We start from the raw sequence: 21,190 nt of genomic DNA, 5'->3' as shown, positions 1-21,190 counted from the left end.
TCTCTCATTCTCTCTCACACACCCACACACCATCTTTCCCACTCAGTCTTGCACACTGTGGTCTCTCACATGGACACCTATGCACAGACAAGTGCGCTTATTCATTCAGTCTCTATCGCACATTCATTCTTGCACACACTCACATTCGCACTCATACACTTTCTCGCTCAGCTCACTTGCTGGCTGTCTGTTTCCTATCAGGATCTGGGAGGGAGTCGGTTGAGGACGGGAGAGGGAGGGGCTAGCTAAAGGTGAGCGATGGCTGAGAACAGTTGTTTGGGGGGAGGGAGATGAGGTGAGTGACATGGACGAGCAGATGTTTGTAGCGGCAGAGGTGAGTGGGAAGCGGCAGAGGTGAGTGGGAGAGGAGGGCAGGAGGCGGCTGAGCGACATCACTTTTACCGCATTTAGGTCAATCTCTCAGACATTGACACACACACACTCTCACACTCTTTCTCGTTCTCTCACCTCACTTGCTGGCCTATTCACACACTCCCACACGAGAAGCCTGCATGTCACACTGCTGCTTCTAGAGTAAGGGTGCTCTACATACTTGTTAACTAAGTTAGAGCTCCATTTTCCTTGATATTTGTTAAATGTCCTTTATAAGTTGCTAGGATGAGTTGGACCTTTTTCATAACTTTGTTTTTTATTTCTCCCATGTTTCTCATTGGTAGATTAAAGCTAGATTCCAAAACTTAAATATTTTGTTGAAGGCTATAATGTTCGAATTAATATTGCCTTCGAGGAGTTTTTCACTATGGATGTTAGAAATTCTTCCTACTGCGCTTGGGACTGCTGATCCGGCTAATGATGCGTATGTTTGCGCCTTAAACTCCATCTCGCCTTAGCTTTAATTGCGGACATGAGCAGATGGCTGTTTTTTTCCCTTCAATTTACACAACGAATTCAACTGCCACGTGACTCTTTTCAAACCAGCGCCTGCCGTGTCACGCGTGTACAAAGAGGTCTGCAATAACGATGCCATTAAAACGTCCAAAGTCTCTTCGGCGGAAATGTGAGCAGACCGAACCCAAGGAGGGGTACAGGGGCTTTGCAGGTGACGTTATGAAACACAGAGATTGGAGGTCAAAGCAAAGTATTCACCATTTGCCACAAATAGAAACGCAATTGTTGTTTGAGGCTGCTTCCTGCTCTCCACTCCTCCTCCTCCCGATGACACGGCGGAGGCTCGGCCGGCTGGGCCAATCCCAGCGCGGCCCTGGCTGTAGACGGACGGCTGCTTTCTTCGGCAGGAAGGCGGGTGTCGGCTCAATGCAGACCCAGATTCGGGGGCGTTCCCGAGAACAGGCTTTCATCTGACGTAGCCAAAAGCCAAAAATTCTCGGGAACGCCCCCGAATCTGGTCCGGCATTGACGGACAGGCCCGTCTTCCAATGGCTAGCCTCCATTTATGGAGCTAGCCAATGGAAGACGGGGGCCGTTCCTGTCTCCCCTACCATAATCATTAGGTTTTTCGCCTGCGCGAAAAAGATGCGCAGAGCGCATCTTTCGCCAGGCAAAACCTAAAAACAGCCTAGGACTAAAAATAACTCTGCCACCAATGGCAGTCCCTCTAAGTATGAATAAAGATGGAATTAGCCAGTCTAAAAAAGGGTGCATGTCAAATGATCCCTTCAACAGGGCACATCTCCAAAGATAACAAAAGTGCACAGTTCCTGGGAGAACCTCCAGTAGCATCACAGAATATGTCGATCTCACAGGGGAAAAACACATTGGGCTGTTCACAAAATGTACAGAGTCAAGGGAACACAGCTCACCAAAGCATTGCTAAGGACCTCTTACCCAACAACATCAAGCTACGTTGCCTTGTGCAACACACAGATGCATTCAAAGTGACACACACGACGCTCATTCTTGTAAGACAGAAGCCACATAGTTTCAAGAGTAAATGTTTGCAATGTGTATTTATGCAATATTAGCAGTCCGTCCCGTCGTTGTCCGGGGATAAAATGTAATGTGTGCAATGTTTGTAATATTAAATTCAAAATTATTGTAAGATTGGCGAGTGAATTCCGCGCTTGACAAAGCCTCGCCCCTTTTTTGAGGGCAGCCCCCTGTGACAACGTGCGAGGTTCACAAATGAGGAAAGGTTTGTTTTACTTAGCGCCACAAGTACTGTGAGGGTTACTGTGAGAACGCCGAGGCCCACAACTGAGTAAAGGTTTGTTTAACTTTGAAATTATGGCCGCACTATATAAAGTAAGTAGTCTGCTTGTTATCAGGTTATCAGTAATGTTTCGTGAATGTGCCGGCGAGTGAATTCCACGCTTGACAAAGCCGCGTCCCTTTTTTTAGGGTAGCCCCCTCTGACAACGGGCGAGGTTGACAAATGACGAAAGGTTTGTTTTACTTATCGCCGCAAGTACTGTGAGTGTTATGAGTAATGGAGCGTGATCGTGCGCTTGTGAAATCCGCGCCCCTTTCTTTATGCCTGCCCCCTGTGACAACGCCGAGGCTCACAAATGAGTGAAGCTTTGTTTTTGTTCGCACCGCAAATACTGTGAGTGTTATCATTAATGGAGCATGAATGGGCTTGCACAGTGAAATCGGCGGCCATTTATTTATTGTTTCTAGTTTTGGGCCAGGCCCCTCTGACAACGTTGACGCCCACAAAGGCGTGAATGTGGTGCCGAGTGAATTTCGCGCTTGTGAAAGCCGCCCCCCTTTCTTTATGCCAGCCCCGGCCCCTCTGATAACGGCGACGCCCACAAAGGAGTGAATGTTGCGCCGAGTGAATAGTGCACTTTTGAATGCCGCACCCCTTTTTTTGATGCCAGCCCCCTCTGCCAACGCCGAGGCTCACAAATGAGTAAAGTTTTGTTTTAGTTAGCGAGGCAAGTACTGTGAGTGTTATCAGTATCAGTAATGGAGTGTGAATGTGCTCGCATATTTTATTATCGTTTTTTGTTTTGGGCCAGGCCCCTCTGACAACGTTGACGCCCACAAAGTGTAGTTTGAAACACCCATCGCTACTTTGACACGCCCATCGCTGACAGCAGAATCCCAACAACGACAAGGGACTACTTTACCCCTAAGGTTGTTTGACCTTTGTAATGTCTATGGTGGCCAGATGTATAGCCTATGTCCATCTGCTGCAACTCCCCTTTTACAGTGCTGTATTGGGTGTTCTGATTGGTACTGTACTTCTTGAGATTACCCGCCTCAAAGGTTTCAGCTCTCTCTTTATAATAGTAGTATAAATTCATAGATTTAGTTGGACTTGTTGGTTCATAGATTCCTGCTTCTTGAAATATCTAAGTCACTTAGGAAGTAAGGAGGAATGAGAATTTTTCCAATGCTGTATTGCCCAGGAATGCTACTATGCTGTTCCTGCAAACGGTGTGAAAGGAGGGTCAGTACACCTTAAGAGATTACTAAACAACAGGCGAGGGCATCACAAGCGAGAATACCAATAAAAGCCTCAAAAATGTCTTGCTTGCTAAATGCAATTTTGCTTTGTGCACCAAAAATTCTTGTACTAGCCATTTGTGAAACAAATTATCCCCCACTGGGGTTTGAGAGTATACCAACAAGAACTGTCAAAATAACACATATACTGATGCTCAAACATGCGTACACCCTCTCTCCAGTGTCTTTTTTGAACCTTCCATCAATTAGTGGTAGTCTTCATGTGAAGTATGGGTCAGTTCTAGTTCAGTTACAGCCAATGGAGGCCAATGGAGTCCTGTCATTGATAAAGAGCACCCCATGACCCAGCATCAATGCACTGTGTGACCAATGCTCAGCATCAATGCTCTATTTGATGCATGCTCAGCATCGAGGCTGTTAGACGGGACCTGGAGGGTCGGCCGAGGACAAGGGGAGAGGTCTCCGGGGAGAGCCGTCTCCAGCGATCGTACAGACAAGTAACTTCCCCCCCCACAGATAGGCACCACACAAAGATAAGATTTAACGTTCTTTATAAGCAATCTTGAAGTACGGTAGAATGTAACAAGGAGGTCTGGACTCAGGGGTCCCCTCGATTCTAGTCTCTTGGATAGGAAAGGGGGTAGCGGGACAGTCTTATTACCAAACTGGTAGTTGCGATGAGATGATGGATAGCTCACAATCCTTTCGAACGGGGTGGTGACCACCGGAAAGGGCTGCAGGGGCGCCTTGAGTTTGCGGCCGCTCTTCCCGCTGGCCTGACAAGTGGGACAAGACCGGCAGTGGTTGAGTACGTCATTTCTCATCTTGGGCCAGTAAAAGTGGGTCACCAGGCGGTTGTAGGTTTTGTCCTGACCCAAGTGTCCGGCCAGGGGGACATCGTGGGCCAAGTTCAGCAGGAAGTCTCTAAAACGGAGGGGCACCACTAACACTCGACTGGCCCCCAACTCGGCGATTCTCTGTTCACTGTACAATAGATCATTGTCCCAATAGATCCAGTGGGCCCCGGCGGTATCTCCCGTGCTCTGGGCGAGGGCTTGTTGTCGGAGTCCCTCGAGGGAGGGACATGTCTTTTGCTCTTGACGGAATTGTTCCTGGGTGGGTCCCCCTTCTTGACGCCACTGAGCCAGGTCTGGGAGATCCTGGGGCTGAGCGAGTTCTTCTTGGGCTTGTTCTGGGGGGTTGACGGTGTCGGCGTCCCTCACTGGAGCGATCGGGGGAGGAGGTGCTGGCCATTCGGGTTCTTCTGGTCGGGGGATGGCGCGGGCCGCCATGGACCGGGTGGTTACGCACGCCCAGTCCGGAAGGCCCAGCATCCCCAGGTGTTCTCTTCTTTCTACGGCGGCCCATGGGGAACTCTCGAGATCGTTCCCCAGGAGACAGTCCACGGGGGCATCATCTCGGACCGTCACCTTCAGCATGCCGGATACTCCTCCCCACTCGAAGGGGACGCAGGCCATCCGACACATGCTCTCTGAATTGTCGGCTGAACGGACGGGGCAGAGAATGTTCGGTATTATTTGCTCGGGGGTCACCAGGTGACAGGGGACGGCGGTCACACTGGCCCCTGTGTCCCGTAGGGCTTCGGCCTTGCGCCCATTGATGCTCACCCACTGACTATACTTTCTAGTGTTGGCGGGTAGGGGAGCCCGCGGGACCATGTCTCTCCCCCCCAGGCACGCCAGGACCATGGCGGCCGGTTCCCACTCTTGTTGCTCGTGTTCGTACTCTTCCTGTTCCTCGGAGACTTGCTCTTCTCCGAGGGCGGCGGCCGCTACCTGGCGGGGCCTCGGAGTCTGGTTCTGTGGACAGTTCGGGTCATTGGCGTAGTGACCGACTCACTGGCATCGGTGACACATGACATTGGCTCTGAACCCCGGGCGCATCGGGGGGTTGCCCCTGTTGGCCGGGGGCGGGGTGCTGGTAGTGGGAGCGGCCGGGACGGTGTCTTTCCCCCGGCCCTGGCCTCCTCCTCCTCCTCGGGGACGGTGATGGCCTTGGTTGTTCCTATTCTGCTCGTTCGGGCCACCCCGGCCCACTCGGGTGCTCTCCCATCGGTCAGCCTCGGCGGCGAGCTGCCGTGGATCAGTCATTTTACTGTCGAGGAGGTGCTGCCTGAGCTCGACAAAGCAGTTATTGGAGAGGTGCTCCCACACAACAAGGTTAAAAAGCTGCTCGTAGGTCGTTACGTTGCTCCCCTTGATCCATCCCTCGAGGGCTCGGCTGAAATAGTTCACATATTCCACCCAAGTGGTACCCGGGATTCGGGTGCAGTCGCAGAACCTCTAGCGGTACATTTCGGGAGTTAGCCCATATCGAGTGAGGAGGGCGGCCTTCATGTGATCATAGGACGTCATTTGGTGATCCGGGAGCTGTAACAGGGCATCCCGGCCTTCGTTGATGAACCTCCCCCATAGACCGGCTCCCCAGTCACTTCGATCGATCCAGTGAGAGGACATGGCGATTTCATAGGCCTTGAACCACTGCTGTATGTCGTCGTTTCGGTAGAACTCTCGGACGACATCTTTGGGAATGTGGACCTTTGATTCTGAAGTTCCTGGGGTGCGTGGTCGCTCGGGCACCCCCAGGTCCTTGCCTTGCTTACGTAGTTCTATTTCGGCTAGTTTGCACTCGTGTTCATATGCCAGTCTTTTTTCTTCAAGCTCTCTTTGTCTTTGTTTTTCCTCCCGCTCTTCTCGGAGCCGTAAGTGTTCTAGGTTCAATTTTTGTTCCGCTAGTTTTAGTTCTCCATCCATTTTGAGCCGTGCCAACTCTAATTCATGCAGTCTGTTTTTCTCTCGCTCTTGGATCTCTTCCCGGGAGAGACCTGCTCTCCTTTCCTCGGAAGGAGCGGGGTTGGTTTCCGGGGCTTCGCTGTGTTGGTCCCGGGGACCAGCGGTGTTTACCTCTGCCCATGATTCTAGGGCGTGTTTAAAGTCATCTTTTGTGCTCAGACCGGTGGTAGCAATGCCCAGTTCTATACAAAATTGTTTTAATTCTCGATGGTTGTACTCCTCCAGCTTGTCCATTTGGAATTTCTCTGTAGACCCGCTTTCTTGGGCCGGCATTGTGGTTTAGTCGTGGGATGAGTTGCTTTCTGTACGATTACGCGTTGGTTCGGATCGCGCCGCTGGCCACCAATGTTAGACGGGACCTGGAGGGTCGGCCGAGGACAAGGGGAGAGGTCTCCGGGGAGAGCCGTCTCCAGCGATCGTACAGACAAGTAACTTCCCCCCCACAGATAAGCACCACACAAAGATAAGATTTAACGTTCTTTATAAGCAATCTGGAAGTACGGTAGAATGGTACAAGGAGGTCTGGACTCAGGTGTCCCCTCGATTCTAGTCTCTTGGATGGGAAAGGGGGTAGCGGGACAGTCTTATTACCAAACTGGTAGTTGTGATGAGATGATGGATAGCTCACAATCCTCGAGCTCGGTGTTTCTTGAGGGACGGGCCGCGGCAGCGCCAGCAGGTCCCGATGAAGGTGGTAGATGCAACGGATCTCGGCAGCGCCAGCCGGTTCCAACGAGGACGGTGATTACAACGGATCGCGGCAGCGCCAGCAGGTCCCAACGAAGATGATAGTTACAACGGGTCGCGGCAGCGCCAGCAGGTCCCGACGAGGATGAAAGTTGCAGAAGGCTGCGGCAGCGCCAGCAGGCAGGACGACAGTTCACAAGGCAGGACTGCGGCAGCGCCAGCAGTCCGTCAAGGATGAGTTCTTCTCGGTGTCTCTCGACTCCAGGATACAACTGCCTTCCTGCTCTGGAGCTGCCCCAGTTATAGGTCTGGCGGCCTTTGATGTCCGGACCCTCGCACTTGGAGGTCGGGAGGTCCGGGATGAGGGAGTCCAGACACCCAGCAGGGGGGTGGAGCCAGCGCCCGGGGAGGCTGGGGGCGATCGGCACCTGGCGGGGGAGAACCATCGACACTTCTTTCTCCCATTGACCTGCCAAGTGGGCCGTTCACCTCCTGGGTGGATGGTGGTGCCGGGATGTCGGGGCCTGGCCTGGCCCAGGGTTGGGGTTGGGCTGAGGCCACGCGGCCTCGTGGTGCAGTGTCCAAGATTAATTTAGCCACATTTTTCTCATTATATTGTTTGTGTATTTTATGTAAACCTCATTTGTTGAATTAATTGCTTCTTTTTAATGATGGTGTTATATATTCCTGATATATTAAGTTATATGTGTTAAATATAATTTGTGAATGTATATTTTTTCCCTATGTGTTTTTAAAGAATCTTTGTGAATAAAATTGTACCTCCCCTCTTTTTACAAAAACCTTTGTTTCAAGCTCAGTTCATTTCAACCAACTAATTTGCTGTGTTGCCTAGATTGATACATATCAATTGATTTGCCTTTCCCTGGTCTAGGAACTCTATTTTCATGCACTCAGGGGGTCCTTGATAAATATTCACGTCAAGATGGCGGCCGGGCCAGGCAATGGTGCTGACGGTGGCCCGGGCCCGTGATACAGAGATGTCCGGGAGTAGGAGTCCCGTAGGGGACGGAGTGTGAGTTGCTTCGGTGGGTAGCACCTGGAGAGCTGACGTCCCGGCTCTGTCATGCGGGGAGGGAGCGAGCCCGTCATGTGGCCTGTCCAACAGATGCACTGTCTGATCCATGCTAGGCATCAATGCACTGTCTGACCTATGCTCAGCATCAATGCACTGTCTGACCCACACTGTCTGACCTATGCTCAGCATCAATGCAATGTCTGACCCATGCTCAGCATCAATGCACTGTTTGACCGATGCTCAGCATCAATGCACTGTTTGACCCATGCTTAGCATCAATTCACTGCGTGACCCATGCTCAGCATCAATGCACTGTTTGATACATGCTCAGCATCGATGCACTGTGTGATCCATGCTCAGCATAAATGCACTGTCTGATCCATGCTCAGCATCAATGCACTGTCTGACCTATGCTCAGCTTCAATTCACTGTCTGACCCATGCTCAGCATCAATGCACTGGTTCACCCATGCTCAGCTTCAATTCACTGTCTGACCTATGCTCAGCATCAATGCACTGTTTGACCCATGCTCAGCATAAATGCACTGTCTGATCCATGCTCGGCATCAATGCACTGTCTGACCCATGCTCAGCATCAATGCACTGGTTCACCCATGCTCAGCATCAATTCACTGTCTGACCCATGCTCAGCATCAATGCACTGTATGATCCATGCTCAGCATCAATGCACTGTATGACCCATGCTCAGCATCAATGCACTGTGTGACCCATACTAAGCATCAATGCACTGTGTGACCCATGCTCAGCATCAATGCACTGTTTGGCCCATGCTCAGCATCAATGCACTTTCCGATCCATTCTCAGCATCAATGCACTGTCTGACCCATGCTCAGCAATCAATCAATCAATCAGTAGTTTGTTAGAGCGCAACTACTCACCCGTGAGGCTCTCAAGGCGCTAGGGGTAGGGGGGGGAGGGGGGTGCAGGTTCCATTCCATCAAGGAGGGGGTCTGTCGAAGAGCCAGGTTTTGAGGTTTCTTGCGAAGATGGGGAGCGATGTTGTCTGTCTGAGGTGGAGCGGAACAGTGTTCCATGCTTTGGCCGCGAGGAAGGAGAAGGAGCGGCCTCCCGATCTGGTCTTTCTGGTGCGAGGGACCACGGCGTAGGAAAGCTGGGCTGATCGTAGGGTCCTTTGGGGTGCGTGGAATTTGAGTCGGCTGTTCAGGTATGCTGGTCCGGTGCCGTGGAGGGCCTTGTTTGCGTGGGTGAGCATCTTAAAGGTGATTCTCGCCTCGACGGGGAGCCAGTGGAGTGTGCGCAGGTGCTGGGAGATGTGGCAGTGTTTTGGCAGGTTGAGGACCAGTCTTGCGGCAGCGTTCTGGATGTTCTGTAGCTTGCGGATGAGGTTTTTGTTTATTCCGGCGTAGAGTGCGTTGCCGTAGTCGAGTCTGCTGGTGACCAGGGCGTGAGTGACTGTTTTTCGGTGTTCGAGGGGGATCCATTTGAAGGTCTTACGAAGGAGGCGGAGGGTGTGGAAGCAGGAAGATGAGACAGAGTTGATCTGGCGGTCCATTTTGAGCTCGGAGTCCAGGATGATTCCCAGGTTGCGTGCGTGGTCTGTGGGGGTTGGCGGGTTTCCGAGGGCGGTGGGCCACCAGGTGTCGCTCCAGGCATCGGGGTTTGGGCCCATGATGAGTACTTCTGTTTTGTTGGTGTTAAGTTCTAGGCAGCTGTTTTTCATCAATTTGGCGACGGCTTCCATGCCTTCTCGAAAGTTGCATCTGGCGGTGTTGGGCTCGTTGGATAGGGAGAGGATGAGCTGGGTGTCGTCTGCGTATGACACGATGTTGAGTCCGTAGGTTCTGACGATGGGGGCAAGTGGAGCCATGTAGACGTTGAAGAGCGTCGGGCTGAGGGAGGAGCCCTGGGGGACTCCGCAGGTGGTAGGTGTGGGGTCCGAGAGGAAAGGGGGGAGTCGGACCCGCTGCGTCCTGCCGGAGAGGAAGGAGCAGATCCAGTCGAGGGCCTTGTACTGGATTCCTGCATCGTAGAGTCTGCGTATTGGGGTGCGGTGGGGTACTGTGTCGAACACCGCTGATAGGTCGAGGAGGATGAGGGCTACTGTTTCTCCTTTGTCCAGTAAGGTGCGGATGTCGTCTGTTGCGGCGATGAGGGCGGTTTCCGTACTGTGGTTTTTTCTGAAGCCGGATTGGGAGGAGTCGAGGATGTTGTGTTCTTCAATGCACTGTATGACATATGCTCAGCATCAATGCACTGTTTGACCCATGCTCAGCATCAATGCCCTGTGTGACCCATGCTCAGCATCAATGCACTGTCTTATCCATGCTCAGCATCAATGCACTGTCTGATCCATGCTCAGCTTCAATTCACTGGCTGGCCTATGCTCAGCATCAATGCACTGGTTGACCCATGCTCAGCATCAATGCACTGTCTGATCCATGCTCAGCTTCAAATCACTGGCTGGCCTATGCTCGGCATCAATGCACTGGTTGACCCATGCTCAGCATCAATGCACTGTGTGGCACATGCTCAGCATCAGTGCACTGTTTGACCCATGCTCAGCATCAATGCTCTGTGTGACCCATGCTCAGCACCAATGCACTATTTGATCCATGCTTAGCTTCAATGCACTGTTTGACCTATGCCAAGCTTTAATTCACTGTCTAACCTATGCTCAGCATCAATACACTATTTGACCCATGCTCAGCATCAATAAATGCTCTGTTTGACCTGTGCTCAGCATCAATGCCCTGTTTGACCTATGCTCAGCATCAGTACACTGTTTGACCCATGCTCACCATCAATGCACATTTTGACCCATGCTCAGCATCAATGCACTGTTTGATCTATGCTCAGCATCAATGCACTGTTCGACCCAGGCTCAGCATCAATTAATGCACTGTTTGACCCATGATCGGCATCAATGCACTGTTTCACCCATGCTCAGCATCAATGCACTGATTGACCTATGCTCAGCATCAATGCACTGTTTGATCTATGCTCAGCATCAATGCACTGTCTGATCCATGCTCAGCATCAATGCACTATATGACCTCTATGCTCAGCTTCAATTCACTGTCTGACCCATGCTCATCATCAATGCACTGTTTGACCCATGCTCAGCATCAATGCACATTTTGACCTGTGCTCAGCATCAATGCACTGTTTGATCTATGCTCAGCATCAATGCACTGTTTGATCCATGCTTAGCATCAATGAATGCACTGTTTGACCCATGCTCGGCATCAATGCACTGATTGACCCATGCTCACCATCAATGCTCCTATTGACCCATGCTCAGCATCAATGCTCCTATTGACCCATGCTCAGCATCAATGCACTGTTTTGCGCATGCTCAGCGACTGTCTACTTTAAGTCCCTTTTCTGTCACTTCTGGTGTAGTGCACAGCATCCTGTGGAGGCGGCATCCAGCGACGACTGGTGAAGTGCGTCAACACCAAGACAGGGGACACTGAAGAGGACAGCAGCCTGTGTGACCACGAGCCCTGGCCGGATAACACACAGAAGTGCAACCCACAGGACTGTGAACACACAGAATCAAGTAAGTTGTGCATGCGCTGGCAAGAAAGGGGGATGGGTGGATGGGGAAGGACAGGCATTGTTGAACAAAGGAGCTATGTGCAGATTTGTTTGCACACTGCCAAATTCACAATGTTGCAAAAAGCTTATTTTGTACTTATCATATGAGTTGGTTTTTGACCTGTTAGCTTTGCAGCGTTTTCCATCAGTTGCTGTGGTGGAAGTGACTGTGTTTCAGTTTTGCTTTAGTTCTAATTCCACAAGAAGGGCCTGTTGAGGGACCACGAGCCCCTACTACCCAGCCTTATCTACTTGCCATTGTAGAAATAATAAATAATGCTGCAGTGATCCTTGTCCAAGCCAGGACTGACATGTTGACAGAACTGCATGTGGCAAGATAGGCCTTCGTTACAAGTGCGGCGGCCGAGACCAGGCCATTGTGGACCTGCATATGACAGCAGTCTCCGGTATCCTGTGTCCTCCACCTTTAAACTTTGATGATTTGTACCTAGCTCTGTCTCCTGAAACTAACCTCTTTGCGAGTAAAATGGACAACAGGCACTGGCAATGCCAATATGCCCGACTAATGAATGAAAGTGCCTTTTATATCACAATATTGGCTCTAGGCACTCAATATGCCATCATACATGCACCCCGTCTCTCATCTTTGCACTTAGGCATCCATTAACTGACTCCTTCTTGCATTCACCCTCTGACACAACTGTAATTAAACACACACATTAAAAAATATATGCAAAATAAATTAAAAAGAAAATAAAAACCTTCTGCCGTCTGAATACGGAGGGAATATGCGTGCAATAACAAAACTAAACATTGCAGAGGTCGTCCATTTTATAGAGGCATTGTAAATAGTTGATAGTTCAAGTTCAAAAGACCTTTATTCGAATTTCATAAAATTCATAAAAGTACAGCAGATAAAAACATAATTCATTTAAATATACATACAAACAGAAAGAAAAAGTATTATAATATAAAAAAAATATTTCATAATATAGGGTTCCATACAGTAACAATACAGTGCATTACATTATAGCTCCAGTAAGACTAGTTTCTATTTTCAGGGATTTTCCATCGTTTTGCGCACTCGTATAGCCAATCTTAGATGATAGTTGTATTAAAGTCCCAAATTGCAGCTACATTTAGAACCAAAATATTGCCCATCTTGGAATGATAAAATAATCATACACTGGGACAATACCCTTCCATAATGGACAACAACTGCGTGCCGAAACACGTGTCTGCTGTTATCCATTATTCAAAATACTGAAGATTTGTTGTTACATTATGAAAGTACTGAAGATTAAGGATTCCTGTTCTTCCAATAAATCACATGATTGACTCATCAATATGTATTCCTACTGTATGGGTTTTTGTTTTTGATAATCACCTTTATTGGAATTGCTAACAACATGGAAATTCATTGGCAGAAGATCATTAATCACTGAGATAGACATGACAATGTACACAGTTGACAAGACAAGGGGTGTCCCATCAGGAGTGGCCATGGCAGTCCAGACAATAAATACAAATGCAAATAAAATACAATAAAATGAAGGCAAATCGTCAGAGTGGTAGCATATTAAACCATTTACCCCACACTTTACTAAATAAGTCAGGGCATCCCCGGGCTTCGAATAGGGATTCCTCCTGGATCCCACACCAGCCACTCCCCTCCTCCATCTCTGTACAGTAGGTGCCTTAGCCTGGGACCAGTGTGCCGCTATGTCCCTTTTGGCCACCGCCACGGCCGTCCCCAAAAAGCGCTTGTCCGCCCTAGAGCCATCCAGGCCATCAAACACCCCCAGCAACAGGCGTATCAGGTTGTTGGGAACCTCCCATCCCAGGGCCTGCATGAGTTCAAGTTCCACCCCTCTCCAGAACGGTGCCAGAGCCGAACAACACCATACCATGTAATAGAAATCGGCTGAAGAGAAGTCACATTGCGCGCATGCTGGGGAGGATCTCATCTGGGCCCGGAATGGACGTGTCGGGGTGAGGTATGCAGCATGAAGGTAGTAAAGTTGGACCAGGCGTAACTTGGAGGATGTGGTCAGGGTTTTGGGTGCCATAAGGGCATCCCTCCAATCCGCCTCTTCTAGGGGGCCCAACCATCCCTTCCATTGAGCCCTGAGCCGATCCAGGGAAGCGCGACCATTGTTCACCAGTAACCGGTATATGCGGGACACTCCCACCCCCTTCCTAGGTTCCCCATCATCACCTGGGCCTCCAGCGGGCTGAACTACGGAAGGGAGACAGGGGGTGAGACATGTGTATGAAGGGCGTGTCTGAGTTGTAGGTACTTATAGAATTGGGAGTGGGGAAGAGCGTGGCACTGCGGCAGGTCCGCAAAGGATCGGATGTGGTCCCCCACCCATATATCTCCAAGCAGTGAAATCCCGATGAGGTCCCAGCGTCAGAACCCCTGCAAGGACGAGACCTCTTTCATCCAGGACCCATGCCAAAGTGGTGTCTGCAGAGTGAGTTTCCAGACCCACCGTACGGCCGTACGCCAGGCCAGAAGCACCGTCCTGGTAACAGGGGGCAGAGCCTGTGGCACCGGGCTGCCGTATAGAAACGCCGGGATCTGCGTGAAGTCCGATGTGCTGAGTTCCACGTGGTATGCTGGGTCGGACCAGCCGCCCGCATACCAATCGTAGATCACAATGAGTTTCGTAGCCAGGTAGGAGAGGTGGAGATTAGTTACACCGTACCCCCATCAAAGGGGGGGATATGGCAGTGCGCCAGAGATAAACGTGGCCTCCCTCCTCTCCAGAGAAACCGGGTGAGAGCACCGTCAAGTTCGCGGAACCAACTACCGGGGAGGTGGATAGTAATGTTTTACAGTATGTAAAAAAACGGGGGAGGATCATCATTTTGAAGAGTTCACTCCTGCCCAGGGGATTAAGGGGGATGGTCTGCCATCTCTTGAGATCCGTCTTCATCCTGGCAACCAAAGGTGTGATATTCAAAGCTCATTCGAGCTCTGACAGAGGAGTTACCCATACGCCTAAGTATTTGACTGATTGTCTCCTAAGGGGGATGTCCACCTGCCAGTCAAAGCAGTCCCTAGAGGGATGCAGAGGGACCAGTGTTGACTTCGCCGGATTGAGGCGGATTCCAGAGATCCGCTCAAAAGCGGAAAGGACCTCCAGGCACCTGGGGCCAGAGCTGTCTGGGTCCGCCAAATAAAGCAGAACGTCGTCCGCATATAGGGCTATCTTATCGACCTGGCTCAAGTCCCAGGCCCAACCCTGAATAAGTGGGTCCTGTCGGATGAGCACCGCCAGGGGCTCCATCGCCAGCACGAATAAGAGTGGTGAGAGCGGACAACCCTGACGCGTGCCCCTCCGGATCGGGAATGCCTCGGAAAGCTCCCCATTAATGAGAACACGGGCTCTTGGGTTAGTGTAGAGAACTCTGATCAGATCGCGGAAGGAGAGACCTAAACCCTTCCTTTCCAGCACATCCTCCAGATACTCCCAGTCCACCGTATCGAAGGCCTTTTCAAAGTCTATAAAAAGCAGCGCCAAATACGGGGTTAGGCGACCTCGGTGGGCCAGAGCCAGGTGGAGGTGACGAATACAGTGACAAGTGCCCCTGGCAGGCATGAACCAGCATTGTTCGGGGTGGACCAGGTCCAGTAGGAGGGGCCGGAGTCTCTGAGCCAACACAGTAGCGAAGATCTTGATCAGTGAGATTGGGCGGTAGTCCGCACAATTCAGGGAGGGTGGTTGCATCTTTGGAATGACCACTATCATGGCCACATCAGATTCGGGTGGGAATGTGCCTGTCTCCGCCACATGGCGGAATAGGTCCACCAAATGGGGGGCCAAAATATCCCGAAAGGCCGCGTAGTACTCTTGAGGGTACCCATCGGTACCAGGCGTTTTACCGGGGTGTAATAGCGAAATAGCCTCCTGGATTTCCTCCAGGGTGAAGGGGCGGTCTAGAGACTCTGCAGTCTCCTGAGGGAGAGACGGCAGCTGAGTACCAGTCCTGTCCGGCAAATCAGCCAGAGGAGCGCCCAGGAGACGAGCGGTGTAGAGGGTCGCGCAGTAGGCAGCAAAAGTTTGCGCGATGGCTGAGGACGTCTCTTGGAGGGCCCCGGTATCCGAACGGATCTCGGGAGTAATACGGTTGACTTTGGGATAGGACACTAGGTTGTGGAGGAGCTTGCCATTCTTATCACCCCACCCATAAATACGGGCAACCGATGAACGCCAAAGCATTTTAGCGGATTCCAACGAGATCCGGCGAATCTCCTCGCGAACCACTGCCAGTTGTCGGGATGAATCTCCGTCACCGCTCGTGAGCTGGGTTGTTTCCAGCTGTGCCGCCCAAGATTCCAGCTGGGCAAGCTGGGCCGTTTGCTCCAACCGCTTCGCGTGGACCAGTCCCCTGGCCACCCCCCGGACAACGGCCTTGCTAGCCTCCCACAGCGTCCCCGGCGAGGGAACTTGGCCCGTATTAGTGGAAAAATAGTGATGCAATTTCTGACCAAGTGACTCCACTATCTCAGAGTCCTGCAGGAACCAGGCGTTTATCTGCCAAGTCGCCCGTGGACCCGTCAGGGAGGACCCGAGATGGAGGGAGATGGGGGAGTGATCCGAAATCCCCCTGGGCAATATCATGGTCCCAGATACCAGTTGGCAGTCTGTGGCAGGCATCAGGAGAAGGTCAATTCGGGAGTGAGTATGGTGGGCTGCCGATGTGTGGGTGTACTGTTCCCCGCAGGGGTTCCAAACCCGCCATACGTCACTGAGGCCCAGGGCCGAGGACCAGCTCAAGAGGATCCTCGCGGAGGTGCCACGGGCCTCCGATGGGGTCCAGGATCAGACCCAGGCCTCGATAAAGGTGTCGGCATGTCCTTTTTCCACTCCCTCCGGAAAACCCAGGAGGCGCAGGTTGTTTCTTCGGGCCCCATTTTCTGCATCCTCTGCCCTGTGATGCAGTTCCGAGGTCTGTGTCTGAAGGTGGGCCACCTGGGATTTGAGAGTGCTCACGTCATCCTCCATCGTGGAGATACATGACTCCGCCTCTGTAATGCGGGCCGTGGCATTACGGAGGTCTTGTCGAATCGATGCCACGTCAACCCTCACCTCACCAATCTTGCTTTCCACCGAGGCCTGTGATGCGCCAATCGCCTGCAGGATAGTGGAGAGATCACCCCCGGCCTCTCCAGGCGCAGCCGTAGACCCACCCGCTGGGTCACGATCAGGCTTGGCGAATTAGTCCATTTTAGTTTGGGTTGGGGGAATGGTGGCCTGAGTGGCGCGGTTTCTGCCCATGTTCTCGAAGAGTCAGGTGGAGGTGATCGAAGGGGGGTTGGGGGGAGGACGCACCAGCGCCTCAGCCGCAGCCCCCGCCACCCGGTATGGTGGCCGATCCCTCTCCCGCTCCCCTAAGATGAAGGGAGGAGGCCGCTCTCTAGGGGAACTCAACTTATCTCCTCAGTGGTGGCCCTCAAGGCAGCTCCGGTGGGCCCAAGACCCCAGGGCCCCCTCAACATTCCTCAGGAGCAAGGTCCCGGTCCTCCAGGGGAAGAGAAGGGGGGGCAGGCACACACGTGCGCCACCTGACACAGTAGCCGATCTGCCCCACACCAAATCACATCACACCTCACAGCCCGCAGATAGTGGGGAAAAGCGGGCCCCCCAGGCCGCATGTGGGAGGTAGGCCGGGGAATCAGCCGAGCCCTGGAAGTCAGGCACCCCGCCTCTCCGGTATCAGGGCAGACAAAGGAGGTGTCACACTTCCCCGCGGACCAGACAGCCCGCCCGTGGGGACACAGGACAATTTCGGATCAGCCACCCCGCTCCTCCGGCGGGTCCAACAGCACACATCCCCTCCCTGCACCCCAAGATGGCGGGGCGCGAACAGTTGCAGCAGGCCTGGGGGGAAGGGGGTGCCCCAGCGGGAGTCACACACGGGGTTACAGTGGGGCTCACCGGCATCTCCAGCAGGCAATATATCGATCTCAGGCCACAGAGGCGGCCCAACCGGCCAGGCAGCACCGCAGCCCACAGTCCTTCTGTCCGCCCGGATGGCACGTCCGCACGGCCAGGTATGGCCACCGAAGAAGGGAGAGGCAACACACACAACGAACCCCCTGCCTCCTCACCTCCCCAGATGAGCAGCTCAGGTCGCACCCAGCTCCAGGCACTTCCGCAGCTAGCCAGGCGGCTGCGTCCCCCAAGGCCCTGCCGCCACTCACCACAGGGACACCGGGGGCAGGGCAAGCAGAGCGGCACGGTCCGGATCCGCAGTCCCCGGCTTATCTCGTTTGCATATGTGGTGCAGCTGAGGCAGCGCCACACCCTACGCCATCCTGCAGCAGCCTCTCCTAGCCACCTCCACCTCCGGAAGGCCGCGGGTGCCGCTCCGCCCCTCCGAGCGCCTCCAATACTCCCCGGGGCCGGTCTCCTCCGATCCCCGGGCACCGGAGCAGGAACTCACCCTACGATTCCGTGCTCCAGCCTGACCGTCCGCCACCGGCACAGACCGCTGCCGCCAGGAGGATCCCAGGTGGGCAGGGTGAGGAAGGAGAAGCAGGGGCGCCCGGCCGAGACGTCAGGCCCAGAGATCAGGCAGCGAGGGGGGCCGCCATTTTAAGGAAACAAGGCTGCCCGGAGAAGAGAGCCAGCGAAGGCGGTGCGGGCACCAGGCAGTCCACAAGAAGGGTCAGAACGATGCAGGTGGAGTAAAGGAGTCGCCTCTGAGAACGTGGGGCTTCGATGACAGGTATAAGCGGGCCGATGCGAGGCGGATGACGGAGAGTCCGGCTGCCATCTTGACGCCTCAAGCCACGCCCCCACTGTAGTATGGGCTTTTTAATATTGATGGACTTTTAACAGGGTGCTATGGTATATTTTGTTGTTTAATGTTGTACAGTGGATCTAGTGGTCTAAGGTTATTCCCCCCCACCCCCTCGGTAGTAGGATGTGTGATACCTGCAAATCACCAACCCAAAATATTGTTAAGTGCCCAGATTATACTATAGCCACGTAAACATGTATATTGAGAAGCTCAATTGTTAAGCCATTACTACCTAAATTGTATTTGATACCATTCCATAATGGGCCCGGTTTAGAAGAAGTGGCACCTTCCAGAGGAAATAGCAAGTGACCCATTAACGCTGACTCGAGTGCTGCAGTATCTTTTAAAGAAACATTAACATAAAAAGAGCAGAAGCAAGAAATAAAAGGGGAACTATAAAAGGAGAAAATTAAATGTCGGGCCAACCATCCCTAGTATTAAGGCATACTAATTTTCAGGTTAATGCACACAAGTGATTAGGAAATGATGTCATTCACATGGCAAGAAAGCCAATGAATGTTGTGAACTGAACTATTACCACATGCAGTAAGCTGTAATCAATAGAAGCAGAGTCTAAATGACACTCAGACAAACCAGTGGTAGAACAGAGGTCTGTTGTCTAAGTAAAATACTATCCCTCCTAAGAGGGCTTAACATGGATTCTCACAGAGCATATCTATATCCATGGATTGTCACACGGGCTACCAGCACCAAAATCATTGCCTCCTACAATAATCTGTGAGATTCAATGTAACAAAATACTTATCTCTAGGCCTTAATATTAAATAAAAGCAATCCATACTTCGTTGCCTAGTTACTTTAACATATGCTTTTTACAATAAATATGCCAGGCGTAGTGCCATTATCAGCACATTTCATAATAAACAGATCAGGCGTATTGCCATAACCACTGGCATGCCACCAGGGCTGGGATGGGAACCCAAAGCAGCCTTGGCAAATGTTTTCAGACCAGCCTCGGTACGGTGCATAGTGAGCAAGCACAGTGAACGAGTCTGGCCACTACAAGGGCGTTCTCCCCCAAAGAAAATTTGGGGAAAATGTTAAAAAATGGCACATTCTACAACACATTTTTCATTATATATTCTATTTTATTTGCTTTTAAAGCACAGTAAATGATGACCTTTCAGTGCACAGGTACAACCGTCTTAGTTCGGGCTCTTCAATGATTCCCTCACTACCACCCTCCAACATTGCCTCTCATTTACAGCCCCTCTCTCACATGTTTTTAATGTTTTATAGTGCCTCTCATACCAGTGTTGGGTGACAGGCACTTTACAGCCTGCACACATACAGAAATAATGAATCATATATGTGTAAATCATTGTATAGAAAATGTGAAATAAGAAAATGGGGACTACATGTCATCCATACTTTCAGGGCTTTTTAATAGTGCTTAGTCTAAAGAACCACAAACTCAGGATGGATTCAGAATATGACATAGTGGTTAGGGTTGGGTTTACTAATACAAATGTATTTCTACCCAAACAAACCCTTCTAAGCAACATTAGGATAATGAAAGACCAGAGAAGACATAACTTTCTACCTTGCACCATGCAGTTTGCATGCAGCTCTTTGATGGCAGTTGATAGATAATTGTGCTACGAGTGTAACTTATGAGATGCACAGTAACAAAAGTTCTCTGTGACAAAAGCAGTAACCCACTTAGCTGTGCACATAAAATACTGTTCTGTGATCTCCTGGCACATGTTCTTTACAGCAGGCATATTAATACTCTGCACTACTTTAGATGAGTCAAAACTGCTAATATACAATACTCTGATCTCTCCCCAGCAGGTTCATTCATCACCAGAGTTATCTTGACACTTTTATTGTTGCCTGAAAACTGCTGGATATACAAGGAACTCTGCAGCAGGTGCGTCTAAAACTGGAGCCCTGCTACAAAACTGGCCCCCAACCCTTCCAACCATCCAGGGAAACGCACAATGCTCGGTATGGCCAGTCCGGCCTTGCATGCCACCATAACAAACTCAGCCTGTAATATCGAGGATAAGCTTTGTCACTAGTCAAAAAACGCAATACAAGTTGTATTTGTAGTGGAAGTACGCAAATTCAGTCCAATCAAATCCTGTTCTGAGGGGAACCAACATATAGATGGAACCTAAGCTCCTCTTTCACTAGTACTCTCTTTTTTGTTGATCACATAAGGTCAAACACAGTTGCAGTGTCAAGCCAGACCTAAAAATCCTTGTAGATTAGTGTAGCCCTGGGTATCTTTTACTGCTCTCAAACACAAAACTACTCTTTGGAGACTAAAGTGAATGATGCAAGTGGAGGGTGCTGGGACTGGAATACATTCCTCATGACTGCCCAGGTTCCAATCTGTGCTCCGGCTGGAGAAAAACAAACACTGTAAATTATCCAGCTTCATAGAGGAGAAACACTTTTTTCTGTGAATGCACATAACTTCTGCCCTATCGAAACATGTACTCCTGACAACCAACATGTGGGTGTAGCTAAAGATCATCTCTATAATACTCCCGAAAACTTTTTTTAGGTGATCGCATTACATCTGGGGACAGCTGCGCTGTCAAGCCAGAATTTAAAATCCTATGAGAAATGCACCTATACATATAAACCCTAAAACACAAGCATTCAACTTAGATCCAGGAGGATCCATGCCACCCTGCAGCATAACCAATGACTATGTAAAGGTTTTTCTTAACGTTCAGCACCCCTTCATTTCCAAACTAAATTCTCGATATATAAATACCAATACATATATACAAACATTGATTATATGTAATTGTATCTCATATGGATATCCTGAAAATATGGTACAGGCACAGCCCTCGTAGACCAACGTTGGACACCCCTAGCTAGGAAATATTTTATGAAAATTTAAGATTTCCAGAAAATGGTTC

At 51.0% G+C, this 21,190-nt stretch overlaps 1 protein-coding gene across 1 annotated transcript in view; it reads left to right on the top strand.

Moving 5' to 3' along the window:
• ADAMTS7 (ADAM metallopeptidase with thrombospondin type 1 motif 7) overlaps positions 1-21,190 on the top strand; it is a 594,575-nt gene that overhangs the window by 521,089 nt on the left and 52,296 nt on the right. Inside the window, exon 23 of the mRNA XM_086957915.1 lies at positions 11,313-11,472. Coding sequence (XP_086814041.1) covers positions 11,313-11,472 — 160 coding nt within the window. The remainder of the gene's footprint in view (positions 1-11,312; positions 11,473-21,190) is intronic.

Source organism: Lissotriton vulgaris, chromosome 2_1 (genome assembly GCF_964263255.1).
Source record: "Lissotriton vulgaris chromosome 2_1, aLisVul1.2, whole genome shotgun sequence".
NCBI classification, from domain to species: domain Eukaryota; kingdom Metazoa; phylum Chordata; class Amphibia; order Caudata; family Salamandridae; genus Lissotriton; species Lissotriton vulgaris.
Note: the sequence above shows the minus strand (reverse complement) of the source record. Positions and strands in the feature narration are given on the sequence as shown.